General features: G+C 32.5%; 1 protein-coding gene and 1 long non-coding RNA gene across 5 annotated transcripts in view; one reads left to right on the top strand and one right to left on the bottom strand.

Moving 5' to 3' along the window:
- Window positions 1-26,558, bottom strand: part of LOC148937301 (uncharacterized) — a 181,268-nt gene that overhangs the window by 55,187 nt on the left and 99,523 nt on the right. The window contains exon 1 of one of the 4 annotated variants that reach the window (XR_016138496.1): window positions 14,492-15,017. The exons of the other annotated variants lie outside the window; for them this stretch is intronic. This is a non-coding gene — a long non-coding RNA (uncharacterized LOC148937301). Of the gene's footprint in view, window positions 1-14,491; window positions 15,018-26,558 lie in introns of those variants that run through there. 4 annotated transcript variants of the gene reach the window in all.
- The window catches only part of mgl (low-density lipoprotein receptor-related protein megalin), an 83,779-nt gene continuing 76,903 nt past the window's right edge, over window positions 19,683-26,558 (top strand). The window contains exon 1 of the mRNA XM_089073740.1: window positions 19,683-20,339. Coding sequence (XP_088929866.1) covers window positions 20,174-20,339 — 166 coding nt within the window. The 5' untranslated portion in view covers window positions 19,683-20,173. The remainder of the gene's footprint in view (window positions 20,340-26,558) is intronic.

The raw sequence follows: 26,558 nt of genomic DNA, 5'->3' as shown, positions 1-26,558 counted from the left end.
GGCGGTACGTCAGCTCGCCGTGAGCCCTGCCCAGTTCTGCCCAGTTCGCCAGACAGGACTGGATGGAATACATGTATATATGTATACATGTATATTGTAATATGCGTATATATGTGTATCATTGTATTGTTGACATATTATTCTAAACACGTTATTTGCGATAAATATCATCACATGCCTCGGTAGTCGAAGGAATAAGATGCCTGCCCGGTAAGCAGGAGATCCAAGTTCGATTCCTGGCTGAGGTGGTATTTTTTCGCAAAATAATTATGAGTTTTTCACGACTGGTTCGTGGTCGGGTCTCGCCGTGACGCAAACCCTTCCTTCTTATTTAGGATTATCTTTTCTCAATCCGTCATCCGAACGCCAGAGGGACCATTCAGCCGGTTTCTCCAATATTGGACAACCTACAGCCGCTCCTCCCTGCGTATTTTGTCCACGATCCTTGATCTTGCCCCTCCCTCTGGAATTCCCGCACACACCGGTATTCACCGACGTTGGGTAGGAGGCGGGACAAGGCATTTGCAACCGTCTCCCTGAGGGCCAAGTGTCTAAAGTAGCTCTCGAACCTCCAACGGCCATCCAAGGTGAAATTCAGGTATTTGAAGTTGGGTCCCACCCTCACATGGCTGCATTTACGCGGATCCGGGCATACTTCCGAGAGTGGCTCTGAGACCTGTTATAAATAAACATAGCTTTGTTTTATTGGCCGCCACTTTTAGACTCAAATCCACGATGTTGCGCACAGCCTCCGCGACAGTCTCATTGATCATCACAAGAGCCTTCCCCCAATCCTTTTCTCCGGTGACTATTAGTGTGTCGTTTGCGTAGCAGACGGCTGCTTTTGAAGCGGAAAGTAAATCTATTAGAAATATCAACTACTATATATAGCATTATGAAATTGAAAATGTACATAATTCAGATCAAAGTGATTCTTAATTAGAATTTCATACTGATCGTACTTTATCACAAAAAGGTGTAAAAAAAGTAGAATTTGTAGCACAATCAACATTTACAATTACACATAGTTACACATTACAGCTTATCATTTTAGCTAATGGGGACTTGGTTAGGAGTGGATGCGAGCGGTTGTGTGGCGAAAGTGAGAGTGCTTAAAAAGAGATTTAGAGATAAGTGATCGCAGAGAGAAAAGAGAGCGGAGAGGAGAGTAGAATAGGTATAAGAAAGAAGAAGAAGTGAAAGAGAAAATAGGGGATAGAAAAGAGATACAGATTAGATTTAAAATGAGATTATAGTAAAGTTATGGAGGAAAAGAATACAAACATGGAAAGAGAGATTGGTAAAGTAAATAGGCCGAAACTGGACAGACAACAGAAATTAACAGAAAGTAAGGAAAGTAAGAAAAAAGTGACTTTTCTAACAGTGGGGGGGGGGGGTCTTGGAAAAATTAGAGAGAGAATAGAAAGTTGAGATAAACAGTTTAAAAATTTAATTAAGGAAGAAAGAAAATTATGAAAGAAAGAATTTAAAAAAGTGAAAAGAGACTTTAAAGATTTTAAAAATAAATATAAAGAGTTAAAAGAAAAAAATAGAGGGGTTGGAGAGAAAGATGACAGAATATATGGAGGGAACAAATAGGGCAAGTGATAAAGAAAAGAAAAGTAATTTAGATGAAATTAGAAGTATTTACAGTAGCGAAAACAGACAGAGGGGGAGTCCTTCGCCAGCAACCGCCGCGGATGGTAAGGTGGAGGTGCGAGGCACCGAATCGGGCGGTGCCAAATGTACCATCTGTTGGACGACTGACTCCCCTGATTTGAACCGTCCCTCCCTCAGATTGTTTAACACGGGTGGAGCCCGGCCAAATCAGGCATAGAGAGAGCTCTGGAAAAGTGCGGGGGAAGAGGCGCAGCGATATCGGTGGCCTCCGTGCTTGCCCCACTTCTCCTGAAGGGAGTGCCCGTGGCAGGGATAGAACGCTAGATTCTCTGCTACGGGGTAGAACGGAGGCAGTGAGCCAGGTGCCATCCTTCCTGCTTTCCTCTTTACGATGAAGTTACTCTTTACGATGAAGTAACTAAGTTAGGGAGAAGAGTGGGAGAAGTCAATCCCTTACCCGTAAGGAGCGCAGACCTCTGCGCAAACATAGGACGGTCGGGAAATATACCGCGAGTGTCCACCGGTCGTTCCAGTCAAGCGTCCGAGGACGGCACCTATCGGGTTTCAGTAGGTATGGGGTCAATATTTTAAGGACCGAGTCCCACACTCCTTCGGGCGAGTCAAAACGCCCGAAGGATTAGTGCATAATCGTATTTTCTTACAAAAAAAAATAAAGGAATATTAAATAATGCTTTTAAGAGGATGCTGAATTCGAATTTTACCGACTGAACATATATTTAGTACTTTTCTATTTTCTTCGCTTTCCTTATATAGATTAAAAAATCCTTTTACAAAATAAGAGAAAATATCCAACTAAGTGTGGAAAGCTATTGAATGATACATAAAAACGAAAAAAAATTTTTGTATTACAGTTTTCTATTACCGTCTAAGCTACATATTCACTTGATATAAATAATGCTAAGTAACTATTGAATTTGAAACTATCTGCCCATATTTGTTCAATATCTAAGAATATTTTGAGACCTTCAAAATATAATTTATTACCTTATTTATTACCTTACCGCTCGATGTTTAGCGGCCGAGCCAACATTCAGGTAGTACTTTTCCATTTACTTTTCCTATAAATTTTCAAATCATATTTTAAAGATCTTAAAATATTCTTAGATATTAGAGATTAACAAATGTGGATAGGTAGTTTCAAGTTTAATAGTTACTTGCTATTATTTATATTAGTGCTTGGAATTAGTTGAACATTTCAGCCCGATTTCGGGCTGCCGAACGGCTGTGCCTCAGGTGCGTCGCCGTATGTGAAACATGCTATCCGTAGATCTTTCTCTGTTACTTAGATATCTTCAACAATTATAGTTTTATAATATATGCAGGATGTTTTATTTCAAGCGTAATGTAATAAAAATAAGTTAGCAAAGAAGATATGCCGAAATATTCAAATAATTCTGAGCGCTGATATAAATAATATCAAGTACCTATTGAATTTGAAACTACTTACCATATTTGCTCGATATCTAAGAATTTTTTGAGACTCTCAAAATATGATTTGAAAATTTTATGGCAAAAGTAAATGATAAAGTACTATCTGAATGCTGACTCGGCCACTGAGCCTTGAGCGGTAATAGGAGAACCCTCCGAAATCGGGTCGAAACGTTCAACTAATTCCACCGATATAAATAATACCAAGTAACTATTAAACTTGAAACTATCTATCCACATTTGTTCAATATCTAAGAATATTTTAAGACCTTCAAAATATAATTTACTTATAGAAGTAAATAAAAAAGTACTATGTGAATACTGGCACGCTATCATTTAATAGAACCTCTGAAATAAAAGTCTGATTTTGTGTGTGTGTGTGTGTGTGTGTGTGTGTGTGTGTGTGTGTGCGCGCGCGCGCACAACATACAATATATGTAACTCGATCATTCGTCCTGTTCTATAATTTAACAAATTTAAAATCATGACAACAGTGCTTTCAGAAATCGGTGCTGCATATGGAAAAACCAAAAGTGTGGAGCAATGCGAAGCATACACCAAAACATGAGGCACGTACATGTGCATCCACTGTTTCGGCTCTTTAGACGGTAGAAAAAAATAGAAATACTATCGTACTCTTTCGCTCTTGATGCGATGATCGAGTCTCTCGACGTATCTTAGTTACCACTGACTATTGTTGACATTTAGCGTATAAACTAAAATGAGTAAGTAGATATCGATAATGTGAACAAAGAAGAAAATTGTTATATGTATATAATCATTATACTGTAAGAATTAGACGACCGTAAGCGGTCATGAAAGAGATTCGGAATATAAACAGCTAACAGAGAGGAGCCGTCGTGGTCATGCAGACTAAGTGTCAGATTAGTAAACGAGGGATCCCGAGTTCAAAACCAGTCGGTCTTCGTTTATTTTTTCGAATCTAATAAATATCTTTAATCTCAGAAGTGGGATTCAGCCCATGTTACCTCAGAGAGGATACAGCCTATATTACCTGACAGGGAGAATTCAGTCGATTTTGTGTGTGTCGTTTATATGTTGTTCAAAATGAACCAATTTGGGGAATTAAAATACTCCAATGTCGTGTCGATCGTTCAAAAAGTGGACGAAAAAGTCGGGGAGTAAAAATATACTCCAATGTCATGTCGATCGTTCAAAAAGTGAACGAATTCGGGAGTAGAAGCTCCAAGTTTCGGATAAAATTCCGGTAGATGAAGACTCGGTACATTTAGGACGAATGTAATGCCAGAATGGCCGTAAGCTGTCATGAAAGAGATTCGGAATATAAACAGCTAACAAAGAGGAGCCGTCGTGATCGTGCAGACTAAGTGTCAGATTATGTAAATGATTATATAAAATGATTATATAAATGAGGGATCCCGAGTTCAAATCCAGTCGGTCTCTGTTTATTTTTCCGAATCTAATAAATATCTTTCAATACTTTACAAATAATATTCATTATAATAAACTGTTCTATAATTTTATGAATAAAAATTTTAAATAATGTAATAAATGAGAATGTATATAAAATTATTTTACAATACATTTTCCGTTATTCTTCTAAAAAAATCAAAGTTTGCTATGTTTTGAATAATTAATTACAAATTTAACAAATTTGTTGTACGAGTAATGGAATAATCAATTTTACGTCTTACTTCTTCTCTCCTTTTTTATTTGATGCAAGTGAAAATATATTACAACAACAAATATATAACAAACTTGTAGAATTTGGAATTACTCTAAACATAGAAAATTTTGAGTTTTTAAGAGAATTTTGAAAAATATATTGTAAAATAATTTTATATATATTCTGATTGTATTATTTAAAATTTTATAAATAAAATTATATAACAGCTTATTATAATAAATATTATATGTAAAGTGCAGTGATCATATGTAACGATTTCCGCTTTCATTCACATTATCAATATCTGCTTACTCTTTTCAATTCATTCGCTATATGTCAACAATTGTCAGCGGTAACCAAGACGCTGGATCATCGCATCGAGAGCGAAAGAGTACGATAGTATTTTTATTCTTTTCTTACGGCGCGTGAAGCGCGAAAGAGTATGATAATATTTCTATTCTCTTCTCACAGCGCGTCGAGCGAGACGACAGTATTTCTATTCTCTTCTGTTGTCTGAAAAGAGCCGAAACGTTGAGTGCACATGTACGTGCCTCATGTTTTGTGTGTGTACCTTTACTCTTCACTTTCAGTCCTTTCAATCCTTTCATATAGTGCAGCAGCCGATTTCTTTTAATAACAAAAATTAAGTAATACATAAATATGTATTACATTTAAGGTTGATAAGATACACTGCTCATTACGATCATTATTACTTTGCTCGTTTTGTTTATCTCTCATCACTCATGCGCTGCCAAATATCAATAAAATAGATGATATTACTGTTCCAGAGGCGTTAATCGTGGACTGGCTGATATTAATAACGTGCCAGAAGCATTAATTGTGTGCTGTCCAGTCTTAATAATGTACCAGAGACGTTAATTGTGTGCTGGCCGATATTTAATAACGTGCCAGATATTAATCATGCGCTGGCAACTTTTATAAAATGCCAAAAACATAAATAACTTAATAATTTCTTGCTAAAAAAGTAAGGCCAATGAAAGCATTATATATAAATATACAGTTTATATATATATATATATATATATATATATATGAACTAGGATATATATATATATATATATTATTATATTACTAGACACTACTTTTGTATGATATTTTAAAAATATCGAATTGCATACAAATCTAGTAATGTATGTATATGCATAGATATGCATGTATTTGTATATACACATTTATATAACGTAGTCCATGGATACGTTTTTGAATACACTCTTGACTTATATTTTTAATATGGTAACGCAGCGAATGGAATTAAACATGTTGGTAATTTATCATATGATCTAGATAAGGGCGTCTTCCTATTGGATTCAATCATTGCTTCAGCATCCTCTTAAGACTTCCAGGGTTATTATTTTCAAAAAAGTAAATATTTTATGAGTATTATCTATGTCATTATGCATTGTTGAATGTCACCGTTTCGTGAACATTGCAGTTCACTTCATCAGGCGAGGAGCAGCCTGATACTGTACTGCTTCTCTGATGGAGCTTCTCTTAAATACGCTGTATGAGAAGAGAGTAGGAGTGGAGGAAAGTGGAAGAAGAGATAAAGATTCCTGGAAGTTCCTCTCTCTCCCTCCTTCCTCAAAACCTTTTTATTTAAAAGCTCCATGGTTGTAAGTTTGTTGCATACACACCGCGACTGCTTTTCAATCGAAGATGAGTTCGCCACTCTGGGGATAGATATTCACTCATGTGACTGTCCGGAGTTGTCACACGGGCTATTCAGTGCGACGGGAATGCCAATCCGAATCACACACACAACGGCATCATCCTCATGTCATGGTGCCTTCCACGAATGCCATTCCGACATGGAGCTATGGATCAAGTCATATTTCACATCTCCCCAAGAAGGCAGAGTCTCCTAGTTTCCCATACGGGCCTAATCTCATCTGCAGCCGAGCCCAGATCTTGGAACGTCCGAACGGCCTCCACAATCCATCTACACGAGCTGTGGGCCCTGCCTCGGAATACGTCCAAGCAGCACTGCTCAAAATCTCTCTCTGGGCGGAGTACCGCCCCCCTCCGTGGGGAGTACCCAACGACGCAGCGATACGCTTGCGGGATCACCCGCGTCGTCACGTATAGGGGGCCTCCGCCTATTGGTGCTGTGCCACCGGACGATTGAAATCAGGACCGCCAACCCCTACCATTGGGTACGGTCCTCTGAAAAGACTTGACCCTACTGAAGGACCGTACACAGAGTACAGACTGTCCCGCCGTAGCGGGTAGATTCCGTACGTGCACTTGGTGCACCCTGACTCTTCGCACCCGGGCTTTCCTAGGGTCCAGCCCCAGGTACTGCCATCAGGTAGTCATGAGAACAAGGAGCCCACTCACAAGGTGGCACACCACGAGGGGTCACTTTTTACACCTAAATTCTCTTTTATATTCCTTTGTCCATATCTTATTTCCGTTTCTTTCAGTTTTTCTTTCCATTAGTATTCTTATTTCTTTTATGATTATATTGTTCTTTTTTTTCTCCTTATCTTTATCTGTCACCAATCTTCTTAATCTTTTTACCACAACTTTGTTTAATCCGCTTATTCTACTTAATCTACTCACTCCTATTTGTTTTATATCTCATATTTGACTTCCCATTATAAGTACTCCTTTTTTTCTTTTTTGTGAGAAAATGCGGTTATGCACTAATCTCTTGGCCGTTTTGATTCGCCCGCAGGAGTGTGGGAATCGGTCCCTAAAGTATTGGCTCCCTACCCACTGAAATCCTATGGGTGCCGTCCGCGGACGCTTGATTAGGACGGCCGGGGGACACTCGCGGTATACTTCCTGATCGTCTCGCACTTGCGCAGAGGTCTACGCTTCTCATAGGTAAGGGATTGACTTCTCCCACCCTTCTTCCTAATTTGATTGGGGAATAAGTGGGGCGGCAGGAGGGATAGCACCTGGCTTACTCCTTCCGTTCTATCTCGTAGCGGAGAATCTATCGTTCTATCCGCTACGGGCACTCTCTTCAGGAGGAGCCGGGCGCGGAGGCCGCCGATACTGCTGCGCCCTCTTCGGACCTCTCCAGAGTTCTCTCTGAGCCCGGCCCGGGTTCTACCCGCACTAGCTAACCTGGGAGAGGGGTTCCAATCAGGGAGGTCAGTCGTCCAACAGCTGGTACATTTGGCGTCGTCCGATTCAGCGTTTCGCACCTTACCGTCCGCGGCGGTTGCTGGCGGGGGGCTCCTCCTCCGTCTGCTTCCATCACTATAAGTACTCCTAACTTCATCTAGATCACTTTCCTTTTCTTTATCATTTGCCCTACTTGTTCCTTGTTCCTTCATATATTCTGTCATCTTTCTTTCCACCCCCCCCCCTCTCTATTTTTTCTTCTAACTCTTTATATTTATTTCTGAAATCTCTAAAGTCATTTTTCATTTCTTTAAATTCTTCCTTCCATAATTTCCTTTCTTCCTTAATTAAATTTTTAAACTGTTTATCCCAACTTTCTACTCTCTCTTTAATTTTTCCAAGTCTTTTACCCCTTCCTTTTGTCAGAAAAATCACTTTTATCTTACCTTCCTTACCTTCTGTTAACTTCTATTATCTCTTCAATCTCGACTTATTTACCTTATCAACCTTTCTTTCCATTGCTTGTATTTCCTTTCTTCCATAACTTTATTGTAATCTCATTTTAAATCTTCTTAATCGGTCTCTCTTTTCTATTCCCCTATTCTCCCCTTCATTTCTTCTTCTTTCTTATACCTATTCTTCTCTCTTCCCCCCCTCTCTCCGATCACTTATTGCTCTTTAAACCTTTTTCTAAGCACTTTCACTTTCGCCACACAATCAGTCGCATCTACTTCTCCTAATAAAGCCCCCATCAGCTATAATAATAGGCTGTATTGTGTAACTATGTGTAGATGTTGACTATGCTACAGATTCTACTTTTTTTACATCTTTTTGTGATAAAGTATGACCAGCATGAAATTTTAATTAAAAACCACTTTGATCTGAATTATATACATTTTCAGTTTATAATACTGTATATAGTAGTTGTTATTTCCAATAGACCTGTTACTTTTGCTTTAAAAGCAGTCTTTAACATTAAAGCTTGAACGATATTTTGTAAATGCAATTTTTTGCATTTACAAATCATAATTTGTTAATCATAATTTTTTTAATTATCCAAAGTATTCAGTACATACTTTGACAATCGCCAAAAATATTTTACTGATTTAGCAGTTTAATAAACTCACTGTTATTTTATTATTACTGTTATTATTATTACTATTATTACTATTATTATTGTTATTTATTATTATTTTTATAAAATTAATATTTCAATATTCAATATACTGTACTGACTTGCTCTCTCGCATAGTCATTGCAATAAGAGATGAATCCGTTTAGCATGAAGAATCGAGCGCACGGATAGATAGCGTGTATACATAGAGATTTATAATTATTTTTCAAAAATATCTCGGAAAATAAGTTTATTATATGGTTGAATTCGAATAAAGTTAACCTTTTTAATCATTAATTTGATTCTAATTTGATCATTAAAAAATTTTAGAATTAAAAAGATAAGTATAAACTGGTGGGGAAATTAAAAAAAAAAAGTTAAAAAATTTCTTATATGCTTTATAAAGTACTCTTGAAGCGATTCAACTTTTGTATAAACTTTTTTCTATCTGTTATAGTTTTGACGACATTTGCTTTGAAATAAAAAAATTGATTTTTTTTTAGAGGAGTTTTACCTTCTTAACAACGTAGCACTTATAAAAAAAAATATGTGTCTATATTTTAACATATTCAAAGCTCATTAAAATCGAAGGAAAAATACTTCCATGTATTTCCTTGCAGTTGCATTCATTTATCGAATATAGTGCCATGTACTATGTCGCGAATGAACGATTCTTTTAAACTGAATAGAAAAAGAACTTTTTTCAGAACAATTTTGATTTAATTTACAAAAGTCAAAATATTTCCATAGAATCGTTTTTGAACTTTAACTGAAAGAAATTTTTGGGGGTTTATAACGATCATCTGTGCTTTTTGGGAAGATATTAATAGGATATTTTATGATATCTTACGAATTTGTATGATTTTTATAATATTCTTTGTATAATAGCATTTCCCGGATGCTACTTACTACGATATCCGTGGAATCTTTAATCTGGGATAATTTGGGATATGCTCAGGATAAAGTATGCTGTGTGAGAAATTTCAACTATTTTGAGTCTAATAGTAAATGAAAAATTATAATATTATATGAGTAATTTCCTAAAATCATAACTCGACCAATTTCGCGAATCCAATAAAATATAATGACTTTTAAAATTTAAGTTCTTATTTTTTTATTTTTAGATTCAATTTTAAAAATCTAATAATTTTTAATAACGTAGAGTTCGATTTTTCATGTTCTAAATAAGAATAAGTAAATTTTATTGTTATGTCCGGCGGACTTCACGAGTTCTTCTCTTTCGGAGAGAGATAACGGCTGCTAATCGGCAAACGAAAATACCTCGAACGATCTAGAAAGACTTTTTCTTTTATTACCGAAAACACGAGACTCTGAAAAAATACACATAATTCCTCTCGAGACGTCCTGTCGTCCGGAAACAATTTTTTGTGGAAAACAGTCTCGGCGCCGAAAGATTTATAGCATACTAATAAAATTTGAAATATTAACAAAATCGAAATTCCTGATGCGCATCGAGATCGTTCAAGGCCGACATCTCCGAAACTGGAGGGAAAGCTAAGAAAAACATCAATCAGAAAGAAGCGATCGGCAGCCGTTGGTGAACGTGCCAGTGGATAATTAAGGGGAACGATGGATGAACTTTTCATAAACTAATTCCGTCATTCACCGGGAAAATCGAAAACATAAAAACAATCACGATCCATAGAACGCCGCTCCCCTCCTTTTCCTCGCGATTTTTCCAAACTATCATTCGAAAATTAACATAAAGATCCATCACGCTCTTTCCCATCCTTCCAAGACCTTATAAGCCCATATAAAGCGCGATTTAGAGCAGATTGCTCTCTTCTCTTCATCTTCTGCACCTTCTCGAAGACAGCATCTTCTGGAGCAGTTGGCGAAACCTATTTTTTCAGTACACAACAGTATTAAAGTTTGTGCGCGATTTTAAAAAATCTCGTTGTGAATTTCCAGCACAGGATCTCGCCAATCAACCAGTTCTTAGCCACAACTTGTGCTCAGCAACAACAAAAGTGAGTCTCGTCTTAATAATTTTTCTTTCCGCGTTTGGTTGACCGGTTCGGTTCTCTTTTTCTTCCTTAAATCATCCCCTCACTTCAGCTTTAAATCAATAGGATTCGCATGCCGCTGATATTTTCGGTGAAAACTCAATTCCTAACTTCAATTTCTGCTCCAAGATTGGCAAGCCGTCAATTAATTCAGTGAAGCTGTCATCCTCAATACTCTTACCCTTTCTCTAATCTAGCTTTACATTTTCGATAATGAATCAAACGGAAATATCTGCCGACATCCGAAGAACCGAACAAAACGGGCGTTAAGACACTTTCGGGAGAAACAAAACAAGCGGGCTCGTCATGAAAATGAACGCGCCGTCGAACTCGCGGAATAGCTAGAGGTGGAATCTAGGCTCACAACCATAACATTAGAAGACTACGCCACCGTCCTCCGCTCCACGGCAAAATTCGAGCAACAGTACTCCAGAAAAGTTCGATTTAGAAAAATTCTATAACCTTGTCCGCCAATTCCTTCAATTTCCCATACATCCACCACCGGGAGTCTTCCACGTAAAACGCAAATTTAAACCTACCCCCGAATTTTGGGAGGAAATCTCCAAATGTCAACCCCATCACATCATCCTCATATACATCTCTAATGATCCCCTTCCCTATCTTATATCAGTTAAATGCTTCTCCAGAGCGCATCCTAATTGTCCGCCACACCTTACGTTCGACTCCATCGATATGTTCGCCATAACGAAATTTTTACCTCAACTCAAGCAATTAGAAATCCTGTAACTCGCGAAGTCATAATTATGTACCGCTATAAAATTTTCATGTAAATCTTAACCGCGTAATGTAGATCCATGTGATTTCGTTTTCCTAAACTTAAATAATTAGTATTGTTATTAGACATGAATGTAGACTCAAGCTTCGTTTATATATCTCTTTTTTTTCATTTACTCATTAAATTTTTGTTAAACTGAGTTACGTTTTAATTATTTTAAAAATAAACCTCGACCAGGTGCGATTCCAGAGCTCTGAAAATTGCACGATCTATCCCAGGTTAAAGAGATTCGGTTCTCTGACCTAAAAAACGGATTACCGACCGCGCTAGCACAGGCAGGAGTTATAGCATCATCGACGTTGACTCGTTATCCTATGCTCAAAGGGTGCGTTCGACTCGCAGGTCAACACCTCAACGACCTGAAAGAATAAAAAGCAGTTCCGTGCGTCCATCCGAGTTCTTTCTCTTAATTACATCGAATTTTTCCTTTCTTTCGAAGCTCAGACGTAACACTATTATGTTTCGAAAATATATACTTTGATAACATATAATAGATTATTTTTCTTTTATTAATTTTTGTTTCATTGATTTACACTAATATTTTAATTAATTTTATTCAAATTATCTTTAATTTTATTAATATAATAATCGTTACTCTTGGTTTTCATTTATAGTCATGTTTTCCTTGTTTAAAGTAACGTTCATGCATATTAATATCTTTCTTCTATAGTAATAATAATACTTGAACACTATCATAAATATGAATATTTAAAAAATTTTCTTATGATCTGTTTATCTTCTATTTGTAAGAAGTACGTAATATAAATAATACGATATAAATAAACTTGAAAGAAATTATAATATAAAAAAGCAAAATTAAACATATTTTTATAAATATATTTAATTAATTTTTTTATATGTACAATTTTGATCTCTTGAATAATATATTATAATATATTATGTATACTTTGCATGCATGTAATGGACGTGTGTATTTTATGTGTATATTTTTAAAATTAAAAAATAATAATATAATAAATTTATATAAGTTTATTGAGAATTATTTCCTTAGTTATAAATTATTATATTATTACATATTTTATATTAAAAATAATTAGAAAATCTTTACAAAAAAATATAAAGAGAAAGATATTAATTGGGAGAATCCTGTTGCTTACAATTCTAATTGTCTACAATTTGTACACAATTATGTTACACGCAGCGCACTTCCACCTTCGTTCCAACCAAAAATGATGATCTCGTTCCGTCCTGCTAGCAAGAAGATAGGGGATGTGAAGTGCTGCATGTAACATGGTTGTGCATAAACATAGTTGTAAGCAATTGAGATTGTAGATAAACGGAGCCCTCCTTATTAATTTAATATAAATTAGGTTTTTTAAATTAGTTTTAAATTGCGTGTTTTTTAAATTAGTTTTAAATTGCGTATTTTAATATATATTATTTTATACATACATATTAATCAATTCTATTTTTAAAATTACATAAAAAAATATTAGGATAAATGATTTTTAATTTTTGTCATTCTTTTTTAAAACTAACGACATCAAGAGATGATGACAATGGTTTTTATAATTTATATAGTATAGTAACTATAAATACACAACTAAAATATAATATATGAAACTTAATGGATGAATAAAGCAGCTGTTAATATAATCGTGCTAATATAATCGACAAAGTTATTAAACGTTCTGAAAATAACATCTATAATGACCGGCATTAAAATCTCCTGACGTCATGCTTACCCAGCAGCGATATTACTTTCCGATGATGCCTGTAAATACCTAATACTCTATCATTCTTGACGAAGCGTACATTCTTGATGTATGCTAACTTTAATACATTCATGTAAATTTCACTTATAAAAATTAAATACTCAAGTTTAATTTTTTTACTTATTTGTAATTAAATATTTGTAAATAAATAAAAATATCAAATTACAAAAACCAATAGAAAACAATCAGTTTTAAATATTTAATTATTAACAAAAGAATGATGTTTCGATATCAGTAATGATTGCTTCAATATCTCCTGCACTTCAAAAATATTTTAATTAATACTTCAGACAACACGGAGTTCATAATTGGTATATAAAATGTCTTTAAGATGTCTTTAAGATGTCTTTAAGATATCTTTTAAATGTCTTTTAAATGTTTTTCGCAAAAATATCTATAAGATATCTTTAAAATGTCTTCAGATGTTTTATGTAGTTTTGGACTTTATATTGTCTTTGTATCAGTATCAAAAGTGCTTTATGCAAATTTTATTAAATTCATTTTGAGATTTAAAAAAAAATATATAATCTGTTGTTGTATAAACAATATCTTAAATTTAATTTTGTATATTCTTTAGATTAACGAGAAAATATCTCATTCTTTACTTCGATCGTGAAAGTATTAGAGACGTGTAAGAATTCATGTTCCTGTATTACAGCGGGAATTTGCGGAAATGATTGTTTTGTAACACAAAGAAATGCGATAAAGCAATTTCACGTTTGGAGATATGATGCGGCGTCATGAAGCGCATCTCTCTCCGTTTCCCTATCTTATTGCGGTGGTCCTTGGAGTTCCGCGAGCCGAATGAGGAGGGAATCGTGCAGCAAGCTCTACGTTGTATGCGAGTTTGTGACCTTGTGGCATTTGGTACCTGTCCGTACCAGCCGACGCGCATACAACTCCACACCCAATCCCACAAGCACGCGAGCAAAATAACTATGTATTATCTCCTTCTCTCACTCGGTCTTCTCTCTCATTCGCTTACTCGCTTGTTCGTTTACTCACCCGCTCGCCCGCTCTCTTCTTCTTGCTCACCTTTTCTCTACTCGCTCGCTCACGCAACTACGCGCACGCGTACACCACGCTGGGCCTAATGGCGACATAACAGTAACATCACCAAATCACAAAACGATGTTGGTGACAAAGTTAATATACACGCATTGCAAAATTACAGTAGTTGACCGTATTGCCAATTGGATTTCACTGAGGATATGAAAGGAATAATTTCTTTCGATTATCCGTTTTATAAAGAATATATATTCTTTACACACACACACACACATATATATATATATATATATGTATATATATATATATACATATATATATATATATATATAATACTTTATGTATGTATATATACACACACACGCACGCACGCACGCACGCACGCACGCACGCACACACGCACGCACGCACGCACGCACGCACGCACGCACGCACGCACGCACGCACGCACGCACGCACGCACGCGCGCACACACACACACACACACACACACACACACACACACACACACACACACACAGATTTTCCCTTCAATTAATAAAACAGAAATAGTCTTTTATGGAGTATGAATAAGTTATGAACTAAGCATAAATCGATTTCAAAAGATATATTTGTAATAGATTTAATAAAAAAATTAAATGCCATTATTAATTAACTTTTTAATATTATATTATAATAATAAATTTGAAATATAAGAAAATACACACACACACACACACACACACACACACACACACACACACACACACACACACACACATACACACATACACACAGAGGAAAAGAAATCACTGTATACAATATATTAGCTATAACTATTGCTGCTTGAAAAAAAAATTCCTCGCGCGCCTAGCAACGATGATTGCCGGACAGGAGGATCTTACCGCACGTTTGTACTTGCCGGTGGGCCGGGCTAATATGGTGATTTTTAATAATTAATTCGATAATTATCACGAAAATTGCAAAATGATACAGGACTTTTCTATTCAGTTTTATCAGCTCTACCTGCACACGAGAGGTGATATGACCGATGCTGGACACCCTGTATATATGTATGTATGTATATATATATATATATATATATATATATATATATATATATATTATATATATATATATAATTAAATATTATATATGTAAAATATGTAAGCTATATTAAATTCTTTTAATATGTATTTTCATCAAATTTATTGTTTTTTTGACCTGACAAGAATGTATGTAAAATAATTTCAATTAATATTAATTAAAAAAGTAGATACAAAAAGTTAATTGTTGTGCGCAAGAAGGGGGGTAAATGACAGACCCCTGAGAACGATTGAATAATATTTATGTGACTGAGACTATCAAGATGAAAAAGAATTAAAAAAGTACAAAAGAACGTGATAACGTTCGTAGCATGGCGTATAGTGAGAAGTTGCTCGGGTTGAGCGCTAGCGTCGCCAGTTTCGATTGTGTCTGAAGTGTGTCGCTAAGACGTTTTTATAATTGAAGGAACGCAAATCGGTTTACGTTCCTTCATTAATTTAATAAATAAATGAAAAACAACTTTAGAAACATATTTAAGAATGTTTAAATTGATTGAGATGAAATACATACAACAATCAATATCTATACAACAACTTTTATTATTATAGATATAATAATTATCAATAATAATTATTTATTTGTAATATTTATTATTCAACAGATTTTCATCAATAATATATTATTCAGAATAAACAACTTTATATTCTACTTTATATATGTTCGAAGACAAAAAAATAGAAGTAAGTCAATTTTGTTAGAATGAATAAAGAATGCGGAAAAAGAATGCTAAATTATATTTATATATAAAAAATATATAGGAAAATATATGTATAATAATAATTCTTTCTTAGACTTTAAAATTTTCCTTAGGAATAGAAAAAGACTTTTCCTTCAGGAACATTGAAAAGATTTGTTTTCTTGTCGTAAAAATTTTTAATTTTTGATATTGGAAATAATTTCTCTTGATAATTAAATTTCAGATTAGAATTTTTAATTAAAATAAAGTCTATTTAATAAAACGGAACTAGATATTAGTTTTCTTTGTACTTGTATAGTCATCATTTAAAACGATATTCTGTTTTCAATTATTCATATTCTAAAGCATGAATTTCTTTTTAAGAAAATAAAAAAATATTTCAATTTCGTATCTGTAAAAAATAAGTAAAAATTTCTCAAAGTCTTGCTTAAATCCTATGTAGCAATTAGATATTCATATATTTAAATCTACTACTCGATGACATTATTATTTGATTTTGCTGAATGTACATGCAATGAGTTTCGAAGATAAATTGAATTAGCGATTTGAAGAAATCTGGATGTCTCAGAAATAGAGTTTCTTCTGTATAGTATGATGTCGCGCGAGCGCATTTTACGATTTACGTCATGAGACAATGGAAAAGGTCGCACCATAGTGACGGCTGTGGCATTTGCGGCGTTTGTCGTTAATAAACGTGTTCGCGAGAAAATACGCAATGTATTGAATTAAGTCGAAAGGCACAGGACTTTCCGCAAGAGGAGCAAGGTGGGGAATTCCCCGCGAAAGAACGAGCAAATATATCCATGTATCGCGCTCATTGATCATATTTTAGCACAGTTATACTCATTGAAGATAATCTTGACCTTACGTTAAATATTATCGCAAATATTATGTGTATTTTATTCATATTTTTAAATTATGCTCTAATCTACAATTTGAATTATAATCAAAGATTCAAATTTCAGAGATAGTATATGTGTGTATGTTACAGGAATACTTAAAAAATTTTTTAAATATTCAAATTTCTACAAAAGCTTTAAATTTAAAAATGTAAATAATAATTTGAGTATTTTGCAAAAATTGCGAAGTTAAAAATTACAGAAGTTAGCGAAGTTTGACAAATGGTAACTTGTCCAACTAATTAATGAGAATTACAATAAATATGCTATTTGTAATGTTGTATAAAATTCTTAAAATACATGTTTATATTTACCATTTATTATCATATATTAGATAATAGTTTGTTTAAAATACATTTCTTACATTTAAACCAATATACTTTTTCAAATATTAGATGATAATAAAGAAAAAAAATCTAAACAAAAAATTTACTGCAATGTTAATATCTGATTTGATATAAATTCAAAATTTTTTAACTTTTTTAATATAAAAAAAAAACAGGAATACAATTAGATGTCAATTAAATCAGTAATCAGTTTGAAAATGCGCTTTGTCAGACAACAAGGTCAACCAATGATATCGCGCATCCAATAATTTCCCTCATATTTTTCCTCACCTCGCAATTTAAAGACGGTCATCGAACGCAAGTAGTTATTATACAGGTTGCCATCTTTCATCGCACTCGCTTACAAACTCGTAATGCAGCTTCATGTAGTGGGAAGAGGAAACGCAGCAATTTTCAGTTACATCGCGCGGAATTTTCCAAATTCACATTCACACTGACAGCGTGTGCCAACGATTCAAGATAAATTCTTAGAAAATTCATGAACTCCAAGAATTCAGAGTTATCATAAGTTGGGAATAATTCTCAAAGATTATTGGGAAGTACATGCGCCAATAACATGCAAATTGTAAACAATTGAGAAATATAAAATATTCAAAATAACAATAGTTTAAACGCAGAAATATTAAATAACATTAATTCTAAATAATTTTTTAAAATTTCTGTACAAGTTTAGACAATATCGAATAAAAAGATGTAACGAATATTGCTAAATTTATTGCTGCTAAGTTAGTCTTTAATAATTTTCTTTGAAACTCATTATATAATTGACAATATACATTCTGTTGTCATTTCATACATCTGCGTATGTATGCGTATGTATATTAAATAAAGTATAAAATGGAATAATAAAATGGAAATCAATATAAACAAATAATTGTTTTAAATTAACTAATGCTGGCGTTGAAAACTTTAATAACATTTAAAGTTTCTTTTATTAAAGTTTCTTTTAGTAAATAAAGAAACTGCGCGTTGAACTTTAATGCCGTTCTCGTGAGAAAATTTCACGGAAATCGTTTGGCGTATAATCGCATAAAATGCATCACTTGAATTAAGACTGAACCCATGAAAAGCTGCGCGATCCTTCCAACTTTCATTTTGCACGCTTAAAATCATGCTTGTTTGTAATTTTCATTAAATGATTAAATGTTGATTAAATGTTTAAGACAAAAATTTTCTAACATATTCTAAAGAGTATTATTTTGTATTTAAATTTTATTTAATTGTTTGACAATAATAACCTGCATCTCTTTGACATATATTTTTACTGTTATAATTAATAATTTATTTAAAAAATTTCATTTTGTAAACTGTTTTATTTAAAAAGTAATTTTATATCCAATTATGCAATTTTTTAAATATGAAACAAATATTAAAATATTAAGATTTTATTATAAATTAATATTCTTACTATTTATTTTTTATTTTTTTATGTAATTTTTTTACAAATCACATCACATTTTTGACATAAAAAAACTTAAATCTTTTACTTATTTTATTTGATTATGACATGTCAATAATGTATTGAATAACATTACTGTATCAATGGTACGTGTCATTATGAAGGTTAACAGTAAGTAAAAACAAGATACGAATATCGTAAAACGCACGTTCATATGCATAACATATTGTAATTGTTTTAAAAGAATTTTCAGTCAGATATTAGCATTTATTTTATCTATATGTCATAGGCTAAAAATAATGTATGGAAATGTACGTACTTTTTAGTTAGTTAATACTAGTAAAATAAGTAATATAGATGTGTATTTCTTTCTCTTTTTTGTATTGCAGTAGATACATATATGTATAATAAAAAAGAAGCGCAAAAAATATACTTTTTTTGAGATCTCAAATACTGTATACAATTTTTACAATATAAAAATTATTAAAATATTTAACGTTTAAACTGCAAAAAAATAATTTTAAATTTTCTTTCCATGTACGTTTATGCATTATAATATGATAGAATATAATAAAATTTAAATCCATCTCGTATTCTTTGTTCCCAGAAAAGGCTGTCGATACCTTGCAAATTTGAAATTGAAGGTAATTTCGCGCGTTCTCCTCTATTCCAAACTTGGTGGCGGGCCCTCCCTACCTCTAGTTGCAGCGATTAGGCGTCAAGAAAGGGGGAAACGCGACAACGCCATGTTGGGTCCGTCCGTGGTGCGTCGCGTCAGTCGCCCGATGATTGCGACCGTGTTTACGTCGTATGCACGAGCCATGAATTGAGCTTGCGTTCGCTCGTGCCGCGTCGTCGTTTTACCTTTTTTTTTTAATTTATTTCGTTGTGTGGAATTTTTTTTTTTAATATTACATTTCGCTTCCACTCACACACGGGACAAATTTGGAATTCTTCATCCAAAAAATCTAACGGAAGTGTGGAAATTGAGAGAAATACGTGTATTAACTATAAATATATACATATATATTTACGTGCAAAGTGCATACTCTGTGACCCCCCCTCTCTCTTTCTCTCTCTCTCTCTCTCTCTCTCTCTCTCTCTCTCTCTCTCTCTCTCTCTCTCTCTCTCTTTCTCTCTTTCTCTCTTTCCCCCCTCCCCCCCCCCTCTCTCTCTGCTGAGCGCGGGTGAAAAAAGTGAAAGATAAAGCGAAACAAACAAAAAAAAAAGAGAGAGAAACAACGACGTGCGATGGCTGTGCGGCCACGCATCGGCTCTTCCGGTAGTGAACCTGCTTCCGGGAGTGCCAAGTACCTTACTGGAATACCCGTCGTGCGATGGACCACCAAGGCTATACTCGTCATCGTGGCATTTGCTGTCTTCTTTGACATCGTCAACGTTACAGCCATCAGATCGGGTGAGTATCCGTACATATTTCCTTTTTAAACTTCAAATCAGGATCTGCATTTTTTGTCTGCCATCAGGAACTTGCTCTTGCTAGAAAGCCTGTATTCATTTTGGAAATTCTTGTTAGCGAATTGTTTCCGAAATAATTTACGAAAAATAATACTTGCGCGCGCGCGCGCGTGGTGTGTGTGTGTGTGTGTGTGGGGGGGGGGGGAGGGGGGTAGTTAATTTATAGTCAAATTCATTAAATTCAATTGAAATAAATCGAATTGCTTGAACATTTCGTTAAGTTGAAAGTCAGTTTGAATTTTATATATATATATATATATATATATATATATAAACATAAAGTAATTTTGTGAATAATTTAAATTTTTCGAACTGAGTGTATGTTCGAATGATTTGAATTAGCTATAAATCTATTTGATGTTCGCGTAAAATTAAAAAAAAAAGGAGAAAAACTCTATCAAATAAAAAGCTTCTCATAATAAATAAAAAACATATTAAATTATATAGGTCGACCATTACTTAAAACTTCAAACTATTTAAATTCGATATTCGTTTTTTTCAGCGTCAAAACTATTCAAACAGTTTGAACATTAAATATATATGTTCGAATCTTTTGTTTGAATTCTAATATTAATTAACTTTGTATTCATTCGAGTCTATGCATTCAATACTCTCGCCACTATGAATTAGGTACAAAACGTCAATAAATGTAAATATTTTTCGATTTTCTAATGTTATCAAACGGCCTCCTAGAGTTCGTTAAGTCTATCCTCGATATCCCGTTAATAGCAGTCAAACTTTTGTTAAAGTTTCGTAGTCATATACATAGCCAGACTTCCACATCAATTTTATCCATTAACAAGAATGATAGACTTGTTAAAGATATTATTCTCTCACTTTGCTTTCTCCTTTTCTTGCAAGCAACTCACACATTAATGTATTCCAATACTGTCCCATTCCATAAAATAACTTCCTCATTCTTCATCTTGTTTCCCTAATATCTCGCTTTGTTAGCGAAAGTTGAAAGGGAAGTACAATACAAAACCTCGGTCTTGTGAGCCAGAACAATTCACATTAAAAAGAAACTGACTAATGAATATAAAAATTTGAAAAGAAGATTAAAAAAGTTTTTATCTAATTGAACGCTCGTAGTTTACTCAACACAGTTGCATCCAAGTATCGACAAGTCTCTTGAACGATTTTGATCGGATTTGATTTACTAGTGAAAAGTAATAGAACACAAAAGCATCGAGGATTTTTCGAAGCTTCGAAGATTTTGAAGTCTTCTTGTAATCTTCTCGTAATGCCTATTATAATACTATAATTATAAATTATAATTATAAACTATAATTATAAACTATAATTACCTATTATAAAATAGGCAGCTTTTTTTTCATCATTCCAAATACATATATGCTTATTTTGTCGGGAGCTCACTTATTCGGAAGTTCGGGGAACCATCCAATGAATCCAAGGTCAATTCGAAGGCTCGAGCCATGCTTGATGCAATCTCTCCTGTCGTGCTCCAGGAAGATTATTTGTATATGTATATTTGCCAATTTGGCGTTGGAGAGTGTCGCCGTTTCAGTCCGACCTGAATCCATCGAGAAAATAGGACCATCATCTCTCTGGAGTACCGGTCGTGGGAATTCGAGAGAATACATGTATATATGTATATTGTAATATACGTATATATGTGTATCATTGTATTGTTGACGTGTTATTTTAAACACGTTATTTGCGATAAATATCATCACATGCCTCAGTAGTCGAAGGGATAAGATACGTGCCGGTAAGCAGGAGATCCAGGTTCGATTCCTGGCTGAGGTGGTATTTTCTGGCAAAATAATTACGAGTTTTCACGATTGATTCGTGGTCGGGCCCCGCCGTGACGCACACCTTCCTTTTTTATTCTTCAGAAGACCGTCTCTTTTTCGTCATCTTGTATGCAACTAACTATCTATTGTTATCATGATGTAATAGGTTACATTTACTTTTTTTCTTATATTGGAGGAGGAGGAAAGGATAGTGGGTGATAATAGGAAAAGTGGAAATCGGTTTCGCACGATGGAGAGACTAGCGAATAAAACCCGTGATCATGTCAAATTTTTTATCAGTCTATTCAGACCTTTTTTCAGTTTTCACATTTTTCCTGTCAATTATCCTTTCTTAGCATCTATATCGTGGTTCCCATACAAATGGTTTTATTTAACTTTGAAAAATTGAATGATTCCGTATTTATATCTGAATTAGTAGTCGGAAAAGATACTGAGATATTTAAGGAAAATAATTCTTTCGATAATGATATATGGTCCTTCACATTACAAATATTTTATATAAATCATGAGATTATGAATTTTATTATCAATTTGAAGATGGATATATCCAGTTTGGATATAAGTAAAAAATAAAGTTTTATAATTTCTATGATATGTATTAGGAATACAATATGTAAGAAAAATAATCAATTTGCATTCCTAACAAAAAAAAAAAACATTGGAAGGTAAATGTTTTATACAATAATTTTATACAATAAATTTAATATTTATATTATATAAGAATACTTAAGTAATTAACAACAAAATTTTCATTAATTAAGATTCTATTTAAAGAAAAAAAATAAAAACGCAGGCTATATTGTGAACGCATATTACATAAGTATACAGAAATTTTATAAACAAATAATGATTGCCATTTTATATTGACATTTTTGTTAATTGATCTAGTAAGGAGAACATATATTTTCTATATTCTTCAATAGAAATAGTTGCCAACATTTTTTCAATTAACATCTGTAATTTCATAATGTAGTGTGGATTATTTTCTGTAATATGCAATTTTAAAATAGACCACATGTTTTCTATTGACAAGAGATCAGGACTTGTGAAAATCATTTTAATACATTTATTGCACTTTCTTATAAATATTATTCTTATAAATATTTGGTAACAATTTTTGCCTTGAGTATAGGTGCGTTATCCTGTTGAAAGATAAAATCGTCTCCTATCAATCGTCTCTCTACTAGAATTATTCTTTTAGTAAGTTAAGGTAAATTTGAGAATTTATTTTTCCTTTTAAAATTACATTTTTTCCTACTCCAAAATGTGATATGCATCCCCAAACCATATTCTGTTCTATTGATTTTAATATTGGTTTGGCACATTGATGAAAATTCTTCTTATCCTCCAGACATATATTCGACCATGACTACATTCTGTCTAATCATAGATTCATCAGTCTAAACGACAATTTTCCAAAATATCAACTGTTTTAAGATATATTTATTGTAAAAATCCATTTGTTTTAAACAAAAGTTTTTTTTATTCACATAATATAATTTTTTTGTAACGTGTCCATGTTTGCTTGATGCGTGAATGATTTGCATAGACAGTACATTCTTACCCTTACTTAATAATTTTGAACGTATTTTGAGTGCAGATAAAAAGGGATGTGATAACAAAATATTCACTATTTTTTTATTCTTTCTATTCCAATCATCTTTTGAACATTCCGATTTTAATACAGCTAAAGCTCGTCCATTATTCTTATAAGCAATAACTATTTTAAAAATGATTGATGGTGTTTTATTAAAAAATTGAGCAATTTCTCGATTTATATTTCCTTTGTTTTTTATTTTAATAGCTTTTATTTTAACAATTATTCTTCTCTTTTCGTTGGTTAGATGCTTCTTTTTAGTCATTTTTTCATTTTAATTTTAAAAAAAGTACATGAATGTTAAACAAATATTAATAATTAAAAAAAATATTTTAATAATATAACAATATAACTCCAATACATTGAAATGTATTGGAGTGGAATGAATTTAGACATTATGAATTTATAATATAACAGATTATATAAAAATACATCTTACATAAAATGTAAAACAAAAACTCCAGATGTTTATTTATTTTTGTAAGTCCTATAAATACCATGTTCTAAATAAATCCGATATAATATAATGTTAATAGATAAAACAAATTCTTTAATAATTACAGGAAATGCAGGAAAAACAGTGGAGAGTTGCCTATTATCATTGCTAGGATATCTAACTTCAGGTTTTAGAAAAATCCATTCGAATATTAAAAACGTTTATGTTTACTTACTTTTGTTATATACTATGTAGTATACATACTGTATAGTAAAGGAATATGAATATCTAAATTTATCCTGTTTTAATTGTTATTGATATTTGTACAAAATATAAAAATTTGTAATTTATTTCTCTATGCCAAGATTGATATCCATATTTACTGTTTTTTATTATGAGATTATTAAAAAATATAAATATAAAATGTATAAATATAAAATATAAATATTAATATAAAAATATAAAAAATAATATAAACTTATTGCTTATAAGTTTCGGAACTGATGTTTTAATGTGTATCGAAAAATGCACAAAAAAACATTTTTATCGAGGAAATTGCATATTTAATTGTCTTTCTATCTTTTATTAGTCAAATAATTATTAATTTATTACCCATGTCAAAATCTGAAATTCACGATCTATTTCTAATAATATTAATATTAATATTAATTATGTCTATTTATATTAACGTTAATTTTTAACTTTTTTTTAATTTTTTTTTTAGTTTTAAGAATTATAAAAGATGAAGATTAAATTAAACCGAGATTGAAGTTCATTATTGAAGAAATAGGCATTAGACAAATAAGTGTTGTGTTTTGATCGATGCAATTTCTATTTTCCAATCTGCCTGAAATCATTTCGCAAGATATTAATAAGTGTCTTTTTATATTACATATAAAAGCACTTTCATATTTGACGCACGTGATACATATAATTACGAAGATAACATTATCAGCATCACAGGATAAATATCAATATGTTGACGATTGGTTAAATTAAATCTCTGACCTTCCATGATGAACTCGTTACTCAATCCGGAGTACATCGACCATTTAAAACTTTATTAATCCGATTGATGAATCTATCTAGAGCTCAAAAGATGAATTTTTTATATTTTTTTACCTATGTTTTCTTTCTCGTTTTTTTTATTTGAATATTATGAATATTCTTATTTGAATATTACAACAAAAATAAAAAATCTCTATAAAATTAAATTATTTATTAAACAAATTGATTATTATATTATGTTATTCTATATTATTAAAATTTTATCCATTTCATCCAATTTTATACAGAGAATACATAATCAATATAAAATCAATCAATATACTCAATAAAATCAATAATTGATATGAAAAATAATTTATTTAAAAATTTTTTTATTCTCTCTCTCTCTCTCTCTCTCTCTCTCTCTCTCTCTCTCTCTGAAAAATTTGACGTATCTTTATTCAAATCTTTAATTACAAAAGTATTATAATTGAAATAACAAGCACGGTTATAGATGATTATTTATTTTGTATCTTATGAAATGCATAATATGTAATTAAAAATTGCAATCCATATTACTGACATTTTTAAATAAATTTAAATAAATTTAATAAATTTTTTTATAAAATGCTTATATAATTTTATTATTTTGCATTGATCTGTTGATAATTTATTATATTTTACAAAACATACATCATAATTGCAAAAAATTTATGCATATCGTTATGGACTACGGATGAGACAAGTGGGACGAATCAGTGGGTCAACGAAACGACCTTCGTACTCGAGAGTGCCGCGAGTTTGCAAGCTCTAATTCCTGCAACGCGTGCAGAAGACGAGAAAGTTCTTTCCTCTGAAGAGTCGGTGATTCTTTGACATATTTAGTGCCGATCTCTCCTTAGCGAAAATTCGATTAGACGGCACTTTTTCACAACTTTGATATTAATTGAACCATTATAAACTGATTTTTTTATATATAAATCATTCAGTTTTATATTTATTAAGATTATATTTTCATTATTTGAAGAAAATACGAAAAATGTTCGATTAAACATTTATAATATTCAATCATACTTTTTTCATGGTTTCTTATTTTACGAAATAAAATTGTTTTTCCAAAATTTTCGAATTTTATATTCATGAAATTTTTATGGTAAGACATTCTAATTTACAATAAAACTGTTCATTTTTAATAAATTCGAAACTTCGAAGCTTTGGATCCAAAGTTTCGAAGAAAACTTCAAACTTTCATATTTTGATATTGAAGCTTCGAATGCAAGTGTTCAAAGATCGCATTTTAAAAAATCTTATAATTTCGATATAGTTCCTAAGCTCCGGTATTTTCAAAATTAGAATATTGAA

This window comes from Pogonomyrmex barbatus, unplaced genomic scaffold (assembly GCF_055798465.1).
Source record: "Pogonomyrmex barbatus isolate J1 unplaced genomic scaffold, ASM5579846v1 scaffold15, whole genome shotgun sequence".
NCBI classification, from domain to species: domain Eukaryota; kingdom Metazoa; phylum Arthropoda; class Insecta; order Hymenoptera; family Formicidae; genus Pogonomyrmex; species Pogonomyrmex barbatus.
This window is presented reverse-complemented; position numbering and strand designations above follow the sequence as displayed.